Source organism: Cotesia typhae, unplaced genomic scaffold (assembly GCF_013202065.1).
Source record: "Cotesia typhae breed Kobodo isofemale line unplaced genomic scaffold, CoteBio_Ctyphae contig_65, whole genome shotgun sequence".
NCBI classification, from domain to species: Eukaryota; Metazoa; Arthropoda; class Insecta; order Hymenoptera; family Braconidae; genus Cotesia; species Cotesia typhae.
The window spans coordinates 490034-512241 of record NW_027423762.1 but is presented as its reverse complement, the minus strand read 5'-3'; the positions used below and the strand labels follow the sequence as shown (position 1 = coordinate 512241).

At 32.9% G+C, this 22208-nt stretch overlaps 1 protein-coding gene across 1 annotated transcript in view; it reads left to right on the top strand.

Moving 5' to 3' along the window:
• Positions 1 to 21384, top strand: part of Dscam2 (Down syndrome cell adhesion molecule 2) — a 64472-nt gene extending 43088 nt beyond the window's left edge. Inside the window, exons 13-19 of the mRNA XM_074250805.1 lie at positions 10314 to 10765; positions 10869 to 11444; positions 11519 to 11812; positions 12586 to 12797; positions 13332 to 13482; positions 20201 to 20303; positions 20478 to 21384. Coding sequence (XP_074106906.1) covers positions 10314 to 10765; positions 10869 to 11444; positions 11519 to 11812; positions 12586 to 12797; positions 13332 to 13482; positions 20201 to 20303; positions 20478 to 20733 — 2044 coding nt within the window. The 3' untranslated portion in view covers positions 20734 to 21384. The remainder of the gene's footprint in view (positions 1 to 10313; positions 10766 to 10868; positions 11445 to 11518; positions 11813 to 12585; positions 12798 to 13331; positions 13483 to 20200; positions 20304 to 20477) is intronic.
• Positions 21385 to 22208: the final 824 nt, after the last annotated feature.

Below are 22208 nucleotides of genomic sequence, written 5' to 3'. Positions count from 1 at the left end.
ATTGATTTGATTTTCATGGAATTTTTAAAAGGAGTAATTTGGGCACTCTCGGCCAAATGCGGAAATTTCATCGGAAATACTTAAAGAAAACTCCTTATATTTAGGCTTTACAAGGTGAAAAAAATTTTACAAATTTTGCGGTGATGTTACGTCAAAATTTGAGTGAGAATAGAAAATTTCAAAATTTAACACTACATAAGTAAAAATATCAAGTTTGGTCATTGACTACGATTTAACAATCGTTATTATTTACGCAGTTTAAACACCAGTTATTATTCATGCAATTTTTTTCGTAATAAGACCGAACAATTTCATATCTATACAAACATATAAATCTATAGAGTTTTTTTACAGTTGTTCTATTAAAACTATTAACCTATACATCCGATTGAATTAAAATTTCGCATCCATATAGAGAATACATTGACTTAATGGATAGGCTAACTTTTTTATCAGTTTTGAATCTCCTAAGTGGATAGCGGGGGTGTTAATGGTTAGAAAAAATTATAGAAAAGTCAATTTTGAATTTTAATTTTTCTAGACATGGAATTTAGAGATGAATTCTTTGGGCCTTGTTGAAAGCAAACAAAAATATATTAAATGAAGTTTAAATCCCAAAATCGCTTACGGATTGCTAATGAAAAAAAAAAAAAAAAAAAAAAAAGCAAAAATTTTATACTGAAACTCCCACAAACGTAATGAAAACTTAATAAAAATTTCATGTTTGTTAAATTAAAATCGCCTACTATCAGATTTCGCAAAATTTCAGCCCCAAAGAAGATTTTGGGGGCGTTAAAAATCTGTGAAATTTTTGTTTTTCTTTTGTTATAATTAATATAAATACCAGTGGAAATGAAAATAATTTTCTATATAGATATGAGAGACTTTTTTTAGATGTGGTCACTCATCACGATATCTCGAGAACCATCGGACTTTGAAACTCGAAATTTGGGAGGAATATTACTTTTGCCATGTAGAGGTCAGCTAAAAACGGATTTTAAGAAATTCTACCCCCAAAGGGGTTTACAGGGGCGTGAACAATGAAAAATTCCCGATGAGAAAATAATCATCTAAGCCTCTAAAAATTGGGGCTCGCTACTCTGGAATGTTCTGCTTCCGTGGACAAATGAATGTTGGATTTGAATTATTTTATTAATTCGGACAGAAGTTCTCACGCGTCCCAGTTGACTCATTTTAATTACTTACAATCTTTAACTGCAACAATGGTTCTTCGTCCTTGATTGACTCTTTTGATTGAATGTACATAGATGATCGTAGTAGGTAGATCGTGGTATTACAGTAATGAATTATAGTTGGATACGAAGATTATAATAAACTTGCTTTTATTACACAGTTTATTCACTTTTAATATAAACTTGAGAATAACTCGGTAACGCAATTTAACAAAGAAATGAAATAGTTGTAATAATAAAATACTTATACTTAATATTCATAATAAACGTGGTGAATAATCACTTAATAGAAAATAGTAAAATCAATAGAAGTAATATGAAATGTCATAATAATTAACAATAAACTCTTAATAGACTTTTAGTGAAGTTTGGTGAGTAATCACCAAATAGTGGTAATATTAATAAATATTAGTAAATTTTGACTAAGAAAAATCCATCGTGGTGGTTAACATCGAGGGATAAATCGAAGTGTCGATCGATGCTCGGGTTTTGAGGTTCGTAACTTTTCTCTCCTCTTCGTGTCATCTTGTGACGTCACGGCAGATACACATTATTTTAGCTAGAGTCGGTAACAAAAATTTCGGGTGGTAGTTTGCTAGGCTGATAAGACCGGGACTTTTTGTAGTATCTCAGTTTTAATCGAAAGTTAAGTTTTAAAAAATTCATGAGTCATCTGATGTCGTAGACTAAAGAATTTTTTCTTAATAATATTTTTATTAGCTTGCAAAATGTTAAATAAATTATCAAAAAATCAGCTTTAATTATTAATAACTTTAAAATTAATCATCCTACAACATAACGACTCCAGGTAATGATACAAATTGATATATACTAAAAATTTGATCCCTTACCATAGTAAAATAAAAATTAACCTTCCACCCTGATAGCCACCGTACCTATAACTTACTGTCAATCTACGTCCGCAATTTGAAGCAAACTTGACGAAAAGAGTTGGCAAAGCGAGCGATTACCTATTAGTTACCTATAACTTACTCTGCAAATAGACGTCAAAACTTGCTGTACAAGTATTTCCTTCAAATTGTAGTAAAGTTGAAAGGAAATTTAACTACAAGTTTGATTGTTAACTTGTATTCAAGTTGCGGCCGTAGATTTCTGTCAATTTGCTTACAACTGTTGTTGAGTGAAGAATTACCGCCAACTTGATGTATAACTTAACCGTAACTGCTGGGAGTCAACACTTACTGAGAAAGCGCTGGCTATCAGGGCATGTTAAATTTTTAAATTGCCACTTAATATCAATAATCCAATCTAGCCCGAATTAATTAATTATTTAACTTCCCGCTCAGAAAATTGAAAATTTTCAAAAATCGAGCGAGTTATTGGTGTTACCCCGTTTCTTCGAAAACCGAGTTTTTATTAGATCTCGACGTTTTGAGGTCCTAGGAAGCTTCCCTGACTATTCCCGCGATGGTGTCTGCATGGTGTGTGTGTGTGTGTTTTTTTTTTTCTATAGAGAAGCGAAAAAAATCTTCAAAAGACACCGATATCATTGAAAGATGATGGTCGGTAGTGTGAGATTTTCACGCACTAAAAAAAACTCCACTCTCATCCCCCGTGGATGGTACGGAGATGACTAAATCGGAACCGCGTGAGCATTACTTCAATCTAGTCCATGTTGTCTCACGACGCCTACTCCGGATTACTGGTCCCTTTCTGCGATACTGTCCAATCCTCGATCATGTTCGCGATTCTTAGAGTCGCCAACGTAATATCAAAGATAGATTCCTGGTCTTCTAAAAGTCTTAGTATTTCCGGTGTTCAGCACTATGAGGTCAAGTCTTGCGGCAAAGTCTGCTACTTCGTTGCCTCTAGTATCAGAGAAGTCAGCACCCCATTCAGCCGATTTCGCGTTGAAATCGCCAGCCACGATGACTTCCTCGTTGAAGTTGCTGATGGCGTCCTCTATGTCTGCCATTTCTTGTCGGAACACCTTAATCCCTTCATTTAATGAAAGGTAGACGCTCATAAAGTAGGTCGTGGGAGTTTTGATCCAGACGAATCCTGATCCGCTTGCGCTGTTGTCGACGGTGATGTTCTTAGTGTCAGCGATCCAGATTGCTGCTGTGTTGGATCTATCAGCGAACCATACTCTATTTTTGATGTTGAGATGTTGCTCGCAGATAAGACAGATGTCAATTTTGGCTTTAAAGATACATTGGCGCAGTAGATTTTGTGCCAAAGCACACCTGTTCAGGTTGCCTTGTAAAGCGCGCGTTATTTCTGCTTTCTCGTGACTTCGGCAAGTGCGGTGCGGAATACCTTACAAGTCCCGGAACCGGCTATATGGCATAAGGCATCTTGAGCGTCTTTGTCCGATGTACATAGGAAGCATTTTGGCTTCTCCGTGAAGTTCATGAACTTGTGGTTTTCACCACCACACTTATAGCTACACTTGCTTCTGTCCGGTCCCGTACAATTTGTTGTTTGGTGCCCAAAACCAAGGCATTTAAAGCATCGGGTTACTTTCGCAACTGGGCGTATGCGACAGTTGTAACAATACTTTTCCCCGTCGATGAATTTAAAATCGGAGGCGGAGATACCGGCCGGGTAGAGTAGAGACGCTCGCCCTGAAAAATAAATAAATAGGCCAGGTGATCCCCAGGCTGGGTTAGTGCACGATTTGGACGCCAGGTAATTTTGTGTAGAAATTACCAAAATAATCAACCAAGGGCCGCGCCAAGCAATCATTCAGCGATCTAAATTTGCGGGAAATTAATAAGCTATCAAATCAGGTGAATAAAAGCACAGGTTTATTTGCTAAACAATGAATATCGCGCGTGAATAAATAATGTATGCTCCCTTTTCGATAAATATTTCCCCCTTTAATCGGAAAATGGAAGTAAATAAAGGAAATATAGCAGGATTGAGCAAGCGAGCACAAATAAAGTATATATAGAAAATCAAGAAATGAAAATAAAATTGAAAGTGTGAAAATAAAATTAAATATGAAAATATTAAATATAAAATTGAAATATGAAAATAAAATTAATTCCATTTATACGTGGCCGTTTTATTTTTGAGCTCTTCGAGCTCAAAAATACAATTTGTATGTTATTTTGAGCTCTTCGAGCTCAAAAAGATACCTTTTCTGTGCTTTTGCGCTCTTTGAGCTTAAAAGTCTGATAGAAGTTTCATAGAACACTATTTTTTAGATTTTTAAACCGCAATAACTTTTGAATGAATGAACCGATTTTTACGCACTTGGTGGCAATCTACGCAGTTTTTTAAGCCTTATGAAGAATTTCTAAGTTTTGATTGGTCAAACTAGAAATTTCGGAGTAACTCCGAAAAAACACTTTTTTCGGTTTTCTTTCGTTTACGATGTCTCTCGAACGAATCAACCGATTTTGACCGGATTGGCGGCAATCGACGTGGTTTTACAAGGTTGAGAGCTGATTAGTTTTTGAAATCGATCAGTACAGCCGTTCAAAAGTTATTCCGAAAACACCACTTCTGAAAAAATTTTTTTTCCTATTTTTTTTTAGATTTCTCCAAATTTCTCAAAATCTATCGGTCCGAATCAGTTCAAATTTTCAGGAAATCTAAGTTTGGCAAAGCCCTTTAGAATGGCACTAACTGCAATGAAATCGGTTTAACTGACCAATAGTTATAAGAGGTTTACACACACACACACACACACACACACACACACACACACACACACACACACACACACACACACACACACACACACACACACACACACACACACACACACACACACACATAGTGACACCTTCGCGGAAATAGTCAGGGCAGCTTCCTAGGACCTCAAAACGTCGAGATCTGATGAAAACTCGATTTTCGAAAAATGGGGTAAAACCAATAACTTCCCGATTTTTGAAAATTTTCAATTTTCTGAGCGGGAAGTTAAAAATAGTTTAAATAAAAATATCGCTTATGATGGAGGTTAATGTTCAGAGTAATTGTATGGAGAAAAGTAATTTTTCTGTGCTATTAATTTCAGATAAAAATTAAAGCTTCCATACTGTACACAAACTGCTAAGTTGGATGGCAACCTACGATGTATGTCGTGAAATACCACATTAATTATATTTTTGACCTCGAAGAGCTTAAAAACGACGTAACTGCAAATTTTAAACGTTAAGATATGGAATTAGCGGAAAGTTGCAGGGATGGCCAAAAACTTACAGCAGAGGCTTACCCACGACTTGTTCAAGATTTGCTCAAGATGCATGACGCATTTTATATCTTATAGCACTTTTTCCCCTCCATTACTTAAAGGTGTATTGATTTAGTGGTGCTCATTATAAAATATTATCTATAGGTTGTAACGTAGATTTTTCCTCACGTGGTAGATCTTCACGGCAGTCCATAATTCATGATGTTACACTTCGTCGATCTCAGCCATCTCTCGGTCCTCCAGGAACTCCGACAGGTGCTAGTCGACTTGCCTTTCACCAATATCGACAACCGGGATACGAGGATGTCGCTCAGTTATAGCAATTATGGAGAGAGGGTCGTGATTCGGTCTTTTGAAAGAAGTATTTCCTTACAAAACAGGACTAAATCGGTACCTGGCGCACAAATCGGTGCTCTCAAATTAAAATTTCACATTCTCAGTCGAAAACGATAAACTAAACCGATATCCAAAATATCGCTGGAGCAGTCCCAAAAGAACATGAAACAAAAGACAATGGCTCGGGTCATTCGTCTAGGGTAGAGACTCACTCAACTTTAAAGCACGATGCTCACTCAATGAGAGCTCGCAACTAACTTTTTTTTTACGCTACACATTTATCGCTATCTAGCAGCCCCGTAATCTAGTCAACAAGTGCCTTTTAGGTCAAAATTTTTTCGAAGGCTCGGAAAAATATGATTGAGGTGTCATTCGATTCGTTATCACATCTTGAAAGTTTTTGAAAAATTTGAAGATGTGCTCGCAAAAATTACAAAAGTTATAAACAATTAACTAAAAAAAAAAAAAAAAGGGAGGTTTAGTTTTTTGCTTATATCTCAAAAACTTTTTGAGATATCAGAAATTTGAAAAAAGTTCCAAAAAGAGGAGGAAATTTCCTAAAAAAAATCTTGACTCCCGGAATTTCAGGATAAATATTTATAATTTTTACAGAGGACTGAAAATACGTCCGAAAACGGGCGCTCGGGTATCCCGGAGCCATGCCCCCTTGATACCTTTTAACAAAAAATATTATTTAAACATATAAAATATTAAAATTAAAAATTGAAAAAATTCAGGCACTTATAGAATAGACAAATAAATAATAATCTTCCATCAAAAATTTTTTATCGCGATTTTTCATTAATTTATGCATTAGTTAATTAACAATTTCGTATAGCTTATACATCAACATTGCAAGTGAGATAATTGTTAAACTATGAATCTCAAATTTTTTTCACTTCGATGAGCTGTTTTTCAATGACCACTGAATGGATTCCTATCGGTAGAACTAAATAATTGTTAATCCCACATTGTTATTAACAATTTACGTCGGTGACAAAGTAAAAAGTCAAATAAATCCTGTAAAAAAAATTTTTTTTTTCAGACAATTACTTTGATTCGTTTTCCTATTAACATAAATGACTTGAAAATGATTTTTTATAATTTTTATCATGTATTGTTTAAAAAATTGTTATAAACAAATGTGTTAATTATTAGTAATTTGAAAAATTCTTTTTGAATTCATAATCTTCAATGCAAATTATGATTTAAAAAAAAAATCGTTTCTTAAAAAAATTTTTTTGTTGCTTAAAAACGCTTTTGTTAATTAACAATTTTTTTTTACCACTTGCATTCAATATTAGGGAACCATTTTTTTTTAAAATCATAATTTATGTTTTTCTTTGATAGCTAAAAAAAAATCTAATTTTTTTTAAATTTTCATTGTTTATTAAATAAACAATTAAATTTTTTCGGTATATTTTTTTTCTTACTGTACACTATGAAACACAAACAACTAACTACTTTTTTTTCATAAAAAAAATTTATTTATATTTTTTATTGAATTTTAAAAATTATTGCCTTCTATACTCCATTAGACTCACCTGATTTTTCATGTTTAATTAAACTAATTATATCTTGTTAACTAATTGCAATACGATAAAAAAAGTTAAGACTTGCTTGTTTTTTATTAAACAAGGAATAAATAAAGCCCAAAATTCATGATCTTAACTAATTATTTAATTAATTTATACCTTTTTTTATAAAAAAAAGTGCTGAAAAAAAATTTTTTTTTAATTTTATGTTTAATTATCTTGTAAACTAATTGCAATACGTTGAAAAAAGTTAAGACTTACTTGTTCTTTATTAATCAAGGAATAAATTAAGCCCAAAATTCATGATCTTAACTAATTATTTATTTAATTTATACCTTTTTTTATAAAAATTTTTTTTATATTTTTTTTTAAAAAATGGTATAAATTAAATACATAATTAGTTAAGATCATGAATTTTGGGCTTTATTTATTCCTTGATTAATAAAGAACAAGTAAGTCTTAACTTTTTTTATCGTATTGGAATAAAATGTATCAAGGGGGCGTGGCTTCGGGATACCCGAGCGCCCGTTTTCGGACGTATTTTCAGCCCTCTGTAAAAATTATAAATATTTATCCTGAAATTCCGGGAATCAAGACTTTTTTTAGGAAATTTCCTCCTCTTTTTGGAACTTTTTTCAAATTTCTGATATCTCAAAAAGTTTTTGAGATATAAGCAAAAACTAAACCTCCCTTTTTTTTTAGTTAATTATTTATAACTTTTGTAATTTTTGCGAGCACATCTTCAAATTTTTCAAAAACTTTCAAGATGTGATAACGAATCGAATGACACCTCAATCATATTTTTCCGAGCCTTCGAAAAAATTTTGACCTAAAAGGCACTTGTTGACTAGACTAACGGTACGTCTGTCCTCAACGAGGATCTCCAGAAAATTATCCCTTTATCCGGTCCCAATCAGGACTTCCAGACTAAACACACCTTACTCATTCACTACTCCAGTCAGACTGCCTCTCACGGTACCCCCATTACATTCAAGCCACATGCGCTCGACTCACTTTCACGCTACTCTCAGACACGCATACTCCCACATTCAATCCCCATCCACACTAGTGCCCCAGACCTACCAGTAATCTCGCTTCCCCAGGAGCTTGAACGGCACTCTCGACTACCCTCGAGCATACAGCAGTTGAGGCCTGTCAACCGCAAGCTACCGCATGAGCCTGCCAAACTCCCGTACTTTGGGGCGACGACATTTCAGTTGCTTCTCCGCGTTAATCACCTCGCTCCGAGAGGTTAAACCTGAGTACAGTCGTCGGTAACTGACCGGGCGACACAGTACATCGGTCACTTTTCCGCAATGCAGCTCGACATCTTCGAGACAACTAACTTACCAGAAGACACTCACGATAGTCCTCAATTGTATTACAATACCGTACTCACACAACATAAGCTCATATTGTTACTCAAATACACTACTACTGTAATACTACATAAAATGTAACGTTAGAAGATATATCTCTAAAAGGTTAAGCTGAAGAAGATCTACTGATTCTATAGTAAATATAAGAGGGGTAAAATGATGCGGACGATCATTCGAAAACATTTCATCTTGAGCAAATCTTGAACAACTCTTGCAAAAGTATATTGAGCATGCTTCTGGTGTCTTTTTCAAAAATTGATATAATTAGTTTATCGATAAGCATGTTCGGATTTTCTCAATTTTCTTACACAATTCTTGAGCTATAATCTGGCCCAAAGTTCTTGTACAAGGTTTGTTCAAGACTCATAGGTAGAAAAAAAAAAATACTAACAACTACCGAAATCGAGACCAGATTTGCTGAAGCCTTGAAAAAGATTGCTATACGGGTATATATAATCATAAATAATTACATATAATTGTATATTATTATATATGATTATATTTGGTCATTTTTATATATGATTATATACAACCAACTTATAAATGATTATGTATAAAAAATTTTCCTCTAGTAAATTAACACGATGCTGCATTATTCTTATAGAACACAGATTTGTATTCTTTTTCATACAGTTTCATTACTTCAAACATAGAGCTGTGTCACTTGATCATTGAACACAAATTGTGCTGCAATAACACTAAGTTTGTGTAAAACAAGTCATTAACACAAGTTTTTGGGTTGAATTTGACGAAATAGTATATTATACTACGAGGGCATAAAGTTTGAGATTTCTGCACTGCGCGCCATGATGTCCGAGGCGTAACCGAGGGCATCATGGTGCGCAGTCCAGAGCTCTCAAACTTCTGCCCGTGTGGTGTATACTATTTTTCTTTATAACCGCTCGAAGGTACGTAAATATTATAATGTACTGGATCGAAAAAAAATTGATGCCTGCCTCTGACATTTGCGGCACGAGCGAAGCAAGTGCTGCTGGTCGGGGAGGCTGGCATCAAATAAAAAAAATCAATGTAGATAATTGACCAACATTTTATTTGAAACATTTTGAGCTTAAATAAAACTGAAATTTCTGGATTTCAACAAACATATAAATAAAAAAGACGAGCACATTAACTGAAAATTGACAATAATTAATAATAATTAAATTTGATTTATTTTATACACGTCATTGTCAAACTTTATCTTAGTACTATCAATGGTAAATAACCAGAGTAAACAAAACATAGTTAATAACAAATGACTAATATCAGTCGGGTTAATAAAAAGATTTTTTGTTCCCACTGTTACAGAGTGTGAATATGCAGCTTTACCAATGCACAAATCTTTAACTTTTTGTCTCGAAATAGGTGCAAAATATGCGTACTTTCGACCGAGGTATAAAGAAAAAATTTTTACTGTGTAGAAAGTACAAAAATTATGAAAATTTCACGTTGTTTAGTAAACAAATTAAAAAGTGTAAAAGCTCGTACTCTAGAGTACATTTCCTGTAAATTTTGTTAATTCAGTATCGAATAATATAACAATCAATGACTTGCTATGCTTTTTAAGTTGCTCATTTTTTTTTGTATCATATTAACAATGAAAACCACTTAAATAAATATTCTATAAACTGTAATAGAATTTTGAACTTTAGTTATTTCAAATGATTACAACTTGTGAAACAATTCATATTTGAATATTTATTAGAATCATGGATGGTCGTGAAGAATTGAATCATGGAAAAAGAGTATTGCCTGCAACAAACACTTTCTTTGAAGTAACAGGCCTACAACAAAGAGTGGAATATCAGTTCTGGGTAACTGCTAGTACTCGTATAGGAGAAGGACAAAGCTCAACAGTCGCAGCAGCTATGCCAAAAAATCATGTTGTTGCAAAAATAACATCATTTGGAAGTCACATTATAAGACCATGGCACAGTTCGGTTACCATGGCCTGTCACGCAGTTGGTGATCCTTCACGTCAGTGGTTTAAAGGTCTTCTTGAAGAAATCCACACTGATTCTAGTAAAAATGTACAAGTATTAGAATCAGGAGAGCTTATCCTATCTAATATTCAAAGTCATGTTGCTGGAAACTATACTTGTCAAGTTGAAAATGTATTGGGAAGTGATCGCCTTCACTATAGTCTTATTGTTCAAGGTGTTAAATTTTTCCTTCATAGTTATAAATGGTTTATTTAATTGCGTTATCTTATATCAAATATTTCATTTACATAAATATTTTTATTTTCCACTTTCATTAGTTCCACCAAGTCCTCCAGTCTTATATGTAACAAGTTCTACATCGAGAAGTGTTCTTCTTCATTGGAAACCTGGCTACAATGGTGGCTCACCATTAATAGGATATACTCTCCATTATCGTTCCACTCATGGGAGTCTTGATGAGAGACAATTATCTCGGCGAGCAACTAATCATGAACTCAAGGGGCTTCTGTGTGGCAATATGTATCATCTTTATCTAACATCTCACAATAAAATTGGGAGCAGTCAACCTTCTCCTGTTCTCTCAGTTCGAACTCAAGGTCAAGCGCCGGGTATGCCGCCTACAGCAGCATTTTTGGCACCCAACTCTACATCTCTTTCTTTGCGTCTCCATACATGGCCAGATAATGGCTGTCCAATAACTTATTTTGTTATTCAATATCGTCCAGTAAATGAATTTCATTGGACATTGGTTTCTAATAATGTACAAATGCAACGAAAATTTGTTGTCACAAATTTATCACCGAGTACTGTATATCAATTAAAAGTCGAAGCTTATAATGTTGCTGGAAGTAATCAGGCTGAATTTAATTTCGTAACATTTACTAAAGACGGGGGTAAGATATAATAAAATTAATTTTAATGAACTTGAAGATTTGATAAACTAAAATAATCAAAATTACATTTACAGAAGCACCACCACCAGAACTATCTGAAAGAGGTATGACCTCTAATCAACCATTTTATGTGAACATAAAAGTAATGTTACCGCTGATTGCTGTGGCTTTTGCACTAGTAACCATTTGTATTGCTTTTGGCGTAAGATGGAAAGCTAAGCAATTAAGAGATCAGCAACAACGGCCGATGAAAGAAAGTCAAGAAAATCAACAAAATGCGGAAACGCAAAGAGAGAGATATTATGCAACGATACATAAGGTTGCTCTTCAACAGGCTGCTAATACTGGAGGAACTGACAAAATTCCAGGTGAAACTTTATTAAATAACATCAAATAAACTGAAATGAGCAGATATACGAAATTATGAATTATTTGAGACAAATCGAATCGAATTATTCGATAGTTTTACCGTCAAAATAAAAAATATCAAAAGTGAATTTATAGAAAAATGATTGAAAAAATCTGTTTTGTAAATAATTAAATTTCCGACGACAGTTTATAACTCTCATTGCTATAAATTTGATTGTTTAGAAGGAAAAAAAAAATTAAATGTACAAAGTTGTTAAGTCGTATTTTATTTAAATGAGAAATTTATCGTCTTAAGAGGTTAATTCTACTTTGAGCGCCTAAAGAAACGCTTTTTCTATTAATTTTTTTTGAGAACACTCCATGTTTAATGATATATAATTTTGTTAACTCAATATAATTCTATTAACTCAATATAAACACTCATAAACGATAAAAAAAATTTTTTTTTTATTTTAAACACTTTTTAATTACAAAAACGACATTTAAACAGAAGTCATCAAAAAGGAGATAGATCCACCTTGTTAAAAAAATCTGAACAACGATACGTGTAAAACAAAAAAGTCAAATGGTTTTAGGTTTATTATGGCAATTGCTATATCCCGTAGCACAAGTACTGATTTTCATGCAAAAATAGCAATATTTCAATAACAAAAAAAAAACGAAAATTTTGTTAATTTTTGTATAAAGCATAATCTGATTTTTTTATGTATATCGATTGAAAATTAAAACTGATGAGATTTAAAAGGTAGGCAATGCTTCTGTTGGGTTACAGAGACAGCGGAGGACATCTCGCCGTACGCTACGTTCCAGCTTTCGGAAGGGGGCGGGGGAAACCTGGCAGGTTTAGGAGGCTTGGGGGGGTTGGGCGCTACGACAGAAGTATCAGCAGTCAGTCTTCACCCCAACAACACACTTCTTCACAGCTTTATGTATCACGAGCACGCTATGACGGAAGGATGTGCGAGTCCGCCACCACCAGCAACGGTAAAGTTTGCATCAATTTTCACAATGTAAATAATTTGTGACTTCTCAAATGACCTATAAAAATCATATAAGGTTAATTTATTAAAAGTGGGTAATATTGCGTTGGTCTTAAAAACTTTTATCTTTCCGAACCTGTGTTGTTAGTGAAAATTACCATTTTCAAACCGTTAGTATTGGTTAAAACTCAATCATTGCTTGATTGAATTCTAAAATTTAATTACAATGTAATTGTTTAAATATGAATTTTAGATTAATAATATGCTAGTGAAAAATACTCAGTCAAAATCAAATTCTTACAACAGAGAAAAAATTAGTTCCATTCAATTACTATCCAGAAAATTTTGATCTGATCAGACCTGTTTAATGAATTCACTTCGTGCGACAATATCTGGTCAGATAAAAATTTTTTTCATTAAAAAAAATATTCCATGAATTATCATTTTTTATTCATAAATTGAGGAGCTTATTAAAATATGTATGTTTATAATGAGATGACAATATGTCATATAGATTTATACTTTCCTAATTTACTAGAGTATGAAGAGTGTATCATCGCGGCGGCGTCAACAACGAAAGCAACACACTCCAGGAGATGACAGTGATGAAAGCGAATCTGATCCAGATCAGTTATCACGCTCCAGAACAGAATCATCAAACCAACTAGACGCCAGCAAACTCAAACACAGTATGTTCCCCTCTCACAATATCCTATACCTTGAAACTAATGAGAACTCAACTTAGTATCAAAGTATCAAAAACATGATCACATACGTAGAATAAAAAGCTAATAGCTATAGGTTTTGCTCGAGACTCCAACACGGGAATCCGACTCAAGCATATGTTACTTAGGCATTGATCTACGTAGACGTACGTACACTGAAACAAAAAAAAAATAACTTAAATCAAGAGAAAAATTCTTGAATCGAGAAAAAGTTTTGAAGAGTTTTACTATCCTTAGTTAAGACGAAAAATTCTTGAATCCAGTAAAATTTACTTAAATCAAGAAAAATTTCTTAATTTAAGAATTTTTTCATTTAAATTAAAAAGACAAAGTTCTTCTAAATTATTTACTGGATTCAAATAACTTTTTTTCTGTGTAAACAAAAAAAAAGTTTTTCCGCGTGATAGTAACTAAAATTTCTTTGATTCTTTGAAATTCGTCTCATAAAAAAAGCTTACACTCTAAATTGATAATGAATTCTATTTTTCATAAAGAATACATGAATAAAAAATGAAAACATCAAATTTTATACTTAAAGTACTAAAAATTGCAACAATATCGAAAAAAACGGGTCGAGAAATTTTAGATTTACTGTGTTTCGACGTGGGACAGCCGTCATGATGGTTAAAAGTTATTTATTGATTGATTGATTATCAATTACACTGGCCTGCACAAAAAAAGTGGTCTGTACTTTTGACCGAACCTATATATCTTTGTATATTTTGACGCATTGAATTCGAATCTGAAGTCAGTTTTGCCCGTGCACCCTTAAAAATTTTGACCAAATTACAAAAAAACATAAAAATCACCAAAAATTAGCAGTTTTGGTCAGAAAAAAATTTATGGAACTATAGATCAAGTATGATTTTATGTATTTTGGTACGCTGAATCTGAATCTGAAGTTTATTCAACCACAAGCCTCAGAATCTAAATTCCAGCATCGGCGCCTGGTCAGAGTGAGAAAGCAGGCTCGCAGGCATCTTTATCCAGTGACTGCAGCTCTTCATTAGTGGGTATTTGACACAATAAAAAAAGTGTCAAAACAAATGTCATTTATTTAAAGATAATTTCCAAACTACAAGCATACTGAAGTTATGTATTTACAAATAATAAACCTATTTCAATTTAATAACTAAAATAATTCATATATTTACAAACTAAAAAATCAATATTATTTATAATCATATTTACAAGAATATTTAACCAATATTATTCATTAGTATATTTTTAAAATAATTAACTAATTTAAATAAAGTATAATTTAAAATTAAATTAATAAAACAATTAAATAACCAAATAAAAAATAAAACTTCATCCAATTTTTTTTTCGAAATTAATTTAAATAATTTGGATTTAGAGCAATTAATAGTAAATGGAGACGAAACATTTGGACCTCACAATTGGACCCATGAAATTAAAAAACAAATAATTGATAATTGAATAATAGTTATTATTTTTTTATCATGTTTGATACAAATCTATACATCATTGATCAATTTTTTTTGGCTCAAGAAAATATTTTCTTGATAAGATCAATTAATTTTACAAAAACTCCACTTACTATTGCGAATCTTGACTCTAACGATGATTCGGTCTTGGATTGGGCGTTACTCTTCCGCTGCTTGGCTGCTTTCTTCTTTCTGCTGGACTAGAGGTTGGAGGTTGAAGGTTCTTGGTTTATGAATGGTAAAACACTTTGATTCGGGTATTTAGTTTATATATTCTGTTTAATGGCCCTATGGGGCAAACACGTCTTAATTTACACTAATCACTTATTAACTATTAACAATATGAAACAAGGATTGAAAGTATATGAGTTCGTAACCGGAGTAACGACTCCGGCAAACAAAAGTTCGCCGATTCACAAAAAAAAATTACAATTTGGATGGGACCAGGTCACCGAAACTGCGAGAATCTCGATTATCGTAATACAAATCGTGGCTCGAAGAATCACAATCACAGAACTTGGAAATACCTTTAAGGGATTCGAAATAGATAATTAGGGAAAGGTGACTAATTATTTTAATAATTGAAGTCTGCCTACACGTAACGGGGTGTAGGACTTACCTGGGCTCTAAGGCAAAACTGTTATCTTGTAAGTGAGCTCACAATTTATGGTGTTCGCGGTTATTATCACCTCGGTCGCGATTAACAAGAGGGGCTACTAATTAAACAATTGGTTCCTTTTGATGAGGCGACAATGCGCGGTAATGTGTATTCTTCGGCCACAAGTGAGTTGTCGCGCAGCCCAGGTTGTTATTCCCTAAATATGTAAGCGCTGCACTTTTCGGCAGGAATAGCGGGCTCTGTATTACAGACGGTATGCCGGATATAACAGTTTTGTTCTTAAATAGATTTTATTGGCCAAATTGATGGGACTTATGTCGTTAGATGCACTACTATTGTAAAAATTTTTTTGAGAGATGGTCGCATCCATGAGGCGATGGCTTTTAAAGAATCACAAAGCGATTCTTATGGAATTGCATATGATCAGGCACGAAATGTAAAACATTCAATTTCCTTGATTAGTATTAGAGTTAATATATAACTTTGTTTAATAATTGACAATAATAATATATTTTCATTTTCAATAGGGATCATTTATCGGGGCTCTTTATGACACCTTCTTGTTTTTTATGGAATTTCGCGACACTTTATTCTCTTCGACCGAACAAAAATTAAAAAGATTGGCCAATTGAGAACGATTGGAAATCTGAGTGGAGAAAAAAAAATAATTCATAATTATTTATGATTCATTAAATTTTGTTATTGATTTTAATACTCATAAGAGAATTTTATTTATCATTTATTGGCACCAGATGTACATCTTGTCTAACAAACTCTGATACATCTTTTACTTAAATCTACTTTTATTACACTAATTTTATAATTTATTATTTCATTTTGGTATTTCAACTTTATAGTTAATCTATATTTCAATCTATAACGTTAGTAAATACGTTCGTGGAATTCAGTTCGTTTCCTTAGCTTTATAGCTTATCGCATATAGCATAATAGCAGATTCTTATCAAATTTGGAGATAATATGAGCTACATCTCGGAAATTTAAAATTTTCATTGTTAACTCCCACTCTCACAATCCGTGAGATTGTGAGATATATATATATATAATAACGAGAATTATAATATACATATTATAACGAGAATTTTTAAAGTCGATCCCGGTGTTCGATCGCTACAGTGTTCCCCGCTTCCAGACCTTGGCGGGAATCGCCAATTTATAATCGGATTTTTCTTGGGGGTTTACGGCAACTTACTTCTTACTAAAATTCTAAATTATACTTCGGTATCTCCGATTTTCGGTCTCTGGTCTCAATAAAAATAGGGCGCCAGGCAATTTTTAATCACTGGGATTACCAAACCAGTAAAAACGTAATCAGATAATTTTTATTCGCTAGAAATTATCAAACTAGCCAATAAACGTAAACTTAATCGGAAACACAAAGCTTAACAAAATATAGATCAAATAACCAACAACCGGAAAGACAACGGGATACCTCGAGGTTGCTCAGTGTGCTGGTTCGTGGAGAGAGGATGTGATTCGAGTAGAGAGTGGATCCATGATTGCAATGATCTTATTCACAACACCAAAAATTTATGCTCAACAGAATCCTTATTTATTTAACCAAAACTTTATCTTAAGTAACAAACTTGAACATAACTACGACAAAATTATCGGAACGATGTAACTAACAATAGGAAACGCTATAGTCATGTTACAGACCCTTACTCTTATAAAACTAACAAATAAACTAAATAAATCTTAAAATAACAATCTCAAATAAATAAATGAATCTAAACAACTTGAACAATATTCTCAAATAAATCTGTCAACGTATTCTGAATTAATTACAACATAAAAGTATTCTATAGAATTGGTTATCTAATGTCTCATAACCAAGAACTCGATTATTAACCCTCAAATTACAATAAATAAAGCGATCTCATACCTTTTTGAAACAATGTCGATGCTGAGTAACTTTTTATTTTATTTTATAATGATGTATTTTTATCTGGAACCCAAAATAAAACGCAAAAGACTGAAACCTTAACCTAGAACTGAAATGGTACGCACGCCCGGTCACCTGGAGTGACCAGCAGCGACTCTCAAACACGACTGTACTCCACGAAGTCCAAAACTCGACTGTTAAACGTGACTCACTCACAACTAAAATCTCTATAATCAATTAATTCCCAAATATTTTGAATCTTTAATCAAAACATTGAGGTTCTGAGTACGGATATTCCTTTGGTGGATGCTCTTCAGCAACTGACTACGGCTGGGATCAAAACTCAAAAACTCAAAACGTAACCGTAAACAAAAGTAGATAATTTTTTATTCGCTAGAAATTATCAAAACTAGCTAAAACGTAAACTAAAACTTAAATTGATCTCATATGCTTTCGTCATATTCCTTTACGTCGGAGCGCTGGTATCTCAACCAGACTTAGGCATTCCACCTGGAAATCTCAAAGAGTTAGACTGGTGTTGAACGTCAAATGAAACCGGGTGACTGACAGTCCCGTTCCACGGTAACGCTGACTTACCCACGTCCTCTGCAACCTCAAAACCCAAAACTAAAAATTCAGAACTCAAAACTCAAAACTCAAAATCCGAAACCAAAACTCAAAATAACTCAATAAAGCCCGTAAATGACTTGACCTTAATACGTACCTTAAGCGTACAGTGTTACCAGTTCATACACGTTTGACAGGCAAAGAGTAGATGTGTTTTCGGCAATACCACGGAGAAAAAACAACTTACGACACTGGTAAAGCGATGAGGAAAGCACCGCGAATTGCCACAAATTAAAAAAAAAATATTTTTCATCAATTTAACGTTTTTGAAGATGTTTGAAGAAATTATTAATATATTCTAAAATGTTAGAGGAACAAAGTCAAATTTTTTTGAATAATTTTAGTAAATACTGAAGATGTAATAAAAAAAGTATAATTGAGCGCGGCGTCACGCTCATACGTTGACCAGTCTAGGATTAAGTAATCAATATAGTTTTTATTTGTATCCCATAAAATAGGATCCATGTCAAGGAAATCGCATGACAAATTAAATGAATCCAATAAAACTGTTGATTTTTTGGTGATAAATTCACTCATATTTAGGACACAAATATTCTCAGATATTTGAATTTGAATTTTATTCGAAATTTGAATCGAGAGCAAGCTAGTACTTACGGATGTTTACTGAGTATAATTATTATATTTAAGAAAAAAATATAAATTACATAATCAAATACTTTGTAACAGGAAATGTGATACAACATGGATTCTAAAATCAGATCTGATTGAATTTTTATTTATTGCGAGTAGATAGATAGATTTGTTACATTGTACAGCAGTAAGAACTGCCTTTTACAATTTTTTCATCACAATTGTACTGCCTCTTTCTATTTCACTGCGTTCAAGTTTCTGCCTTTCTATTTTGCATATAGTTATCACAACCTGCTCTTTCAAATTTTTATAATTACTAGAATTAAAATTTGCGCGCGCCTTACTATAGCGTTTGCATATATTTTCATGCTCATGATATATTCGACCAATCACGTTACGAATAGTTTGATGCCACATACATTTCATCTCAATTTTATTATGGGACTGCGTATCTCTTGCGGCTGTGGACCGACTTGTGCTTCCTGTACTGTATTCACCCTATTCCTCACCTCTTTCGAATGGCTTGTTGGAATAGTGGCGATGGGGAAACCACAGAGAAAACCCATGCCAGTACAAGTCGACTACCGGAGCGACCCCCGACGGTTGGTTTGGAACTATTCTAATAACCGTCGGGGCTCGAACCCTCGCCTCACGGTATCATGTACGACCGAATTAACGATATAATGACTTAGCCCGCTCGGCCATTCTGCCGCTTATTTATTGCGAGTATTTGAAGCTCAATAACTTTTTACCCATTAGGATAACGAAAAAACTACTAGAGTACTTTTTTGTAGAGAATTAAATTTTCTACAAGAATAATTGATAGAAAATTCGGAAAAAATTTTTTTTCGTAGTTTTACCGGATGAAAACTTGAAAAAAAATTTTTTACGTCTTATTTAAATGGGAAAATACAAATCCATTGAGCTTCGTGAAGAATTAAGATATCAAGCTGCACTTCGGAGGGAATTTTTTCTATACCTAAGAGAAGCTATTGAGACAATAGCACTTAAAAAAAAAAAAAAAATGTTTTTTTTGGACCACTCTAATATATATATATATATATATATATATATATATATATATATATATATATATATATATATATATATATATATATATATTCTCGGGTAACGGATTGAACGACATAAAAGTCATGATTGATCTATTAATCTAGCTCTACAGAATTTATTTTGATACAATAACTGCAATTTTTTGCTATTTTCCGCAATTTCCAGGTGTTCTTTTGCAGTTTACTTAGATTTTAAATGGCTTATGGTTGAATAAACTTTAGATTTGGATTCAGCGCTTCAAAATACATGAAGATAAGTAGGTTTGGTCAAAAGCACAGACCAATTTTTTTTTTATGGGCCAGTATTATCATTATTAAAGTTAAGAATGCCCAGCGAAGCGGGCAGGTAACAGCTGACATGTTAATATTATAATTTCATACTGATTTAACTAAGTTATAATCAATTCATTATCAAATTTCACAGTTCGAGCAGTTTCGGATTTCATTTATCACGGTACATCAAGCACATCGTCAGATATTTCACCAATGTGTGAACAGAAATCATTACCCAGACGAGGAAGATCTAGGTAAGATTAAATTTATCGGTAAAAAAATTAAAACAATGTCATTATATAAAATGCTTCTCATTAAAATTGCTTCGTGGAGTGCAGTGAGCACAAGAGATATCAGTTTCCATATTAAACTCGAAAAAAAAAAAACAATAGTAAATTCTAAATACTCGTAATTGGCTGTCTCTCAAGATGGCACGTTCCCAGCAGGAATTCTCTTCGAATGCTGTTACCACCAATGTCTGTAGCTGAGACAGCGTTCGTTAATAGTCAGGGATCTGCAGTTCAAAGAAATGGGAATGGAGAAAAGAGTGACCGACCAGAACTTAGTGAAGCTGAATGCGATATTGATTCACTCAAGAAGCCTAAGCTTGGATTAAGAAGTTCTCTCTGGTCAAGACCAAATACTCAGAATAATCCCTCCTCGGACTATTCAATTGCCGTCTGAAATTCACTGTATCTTTGATAATCATCTATTAGCCAACCGTGTGTGGCACCTATAAATAAGTTAATTAAATTCGTCGTGATTGTTTATTATTTCTGAAATTAATTACATCAAAAGTACTTTTGATACTAGTGATAGACTGAAGATGTTGACCATTCACTAGTTAACTATAAACTGTCACAATTAATGATCCATGTCTTCCTTTGTATATTTGATATCCATGAGGTCAACTACCCTCCATTTTCACTGCCAGTTTATTAAGTATTCGGTTTCATCATTGTACGATATACATGAAACCGTCTTTATTAATGACTGAAAATTTGAATGCTTTGTTTTATAGATTTTAACTGAAAAAAATAAACAATTACGATGATGAGAACGAATGAATTAGTGTTTGACTATGATTAAATTAATAATGGTTAAGAAAATTAGTCGTAAAAAGTATATGGAATACATGATTTGTGCCAAATGATAATTTGCTCAGGCTGTTTATGACTACAGTCATAAACGGAAGTTCCATTCGAGACCAAGACTTATTTCAAATATTCATACGAATGGTGCAGCATTTAATAAATAGATAAATTAAGAAAATAAAGCCTATCAAGTAGTTATTGAATAAGTTGAGTTTTTATCAAAAAAAAAGTTTATTTACAATAAAAGATTTAAACAATAAATATAAGAAAAATTTTGTCATTGTGTAGATACACTAAAACCAACGTGATTTGACAGGCATTTATAGTTATTATTTATAACAATTAAATAAGAATATTACTTAAGACAACGTCAAGTTCATATGACGTACTGTTACACTTCTATATATGTGTATAAGAAGCGTTCCATACACAATCAACTAATCTTGAACACGAAATCTTAATTTGGTTGAAATTTTGATATGTTTTAGTGTTCTTAAATTACGATTAGGCAAATTATTCAAAAATAAATTTTTACGTCATTTTCGACCATTAAAAAGTTTCGAAGAAGAGTTTTGATGAACGATTGGCTCGATAGTTTCATACCTCACCTTATCTCTTAGGCTAATCTCAGAAAATTTTGAGCCAAGACTTGAGATGAGTGATAGCTCAATATAAAAGCCTCGTAAAAAGATGACGAAAAAATTTAATGAGATTTTTATTACTTCTGAATAATCTTGACAGTTTAATTGAGGACCAAGAACAATAATTATATTGAATTTTTAGCAAATATACCTTTTACATTGTAAAAACAATGGAGTAGATTTGCAGTGAATTTTAAGTCTATCATTCGGAGTACCGAAGTGAAAAAATAAAATATTCCACGTAGTAAGTTCATGCTCACTTATTGTCCTTAATCACGAATGTCTATTCCTGATCGAGCTTGATCAAACTTGAATCATGTATAATCGTTTAAAGCATATACAATCATAGATAATAGTCTCCATGGGAATGGAACCCGGATTTTTTAGTAATGCACCAAGGGCTCTTCTAGTCAAGCTATTGGAG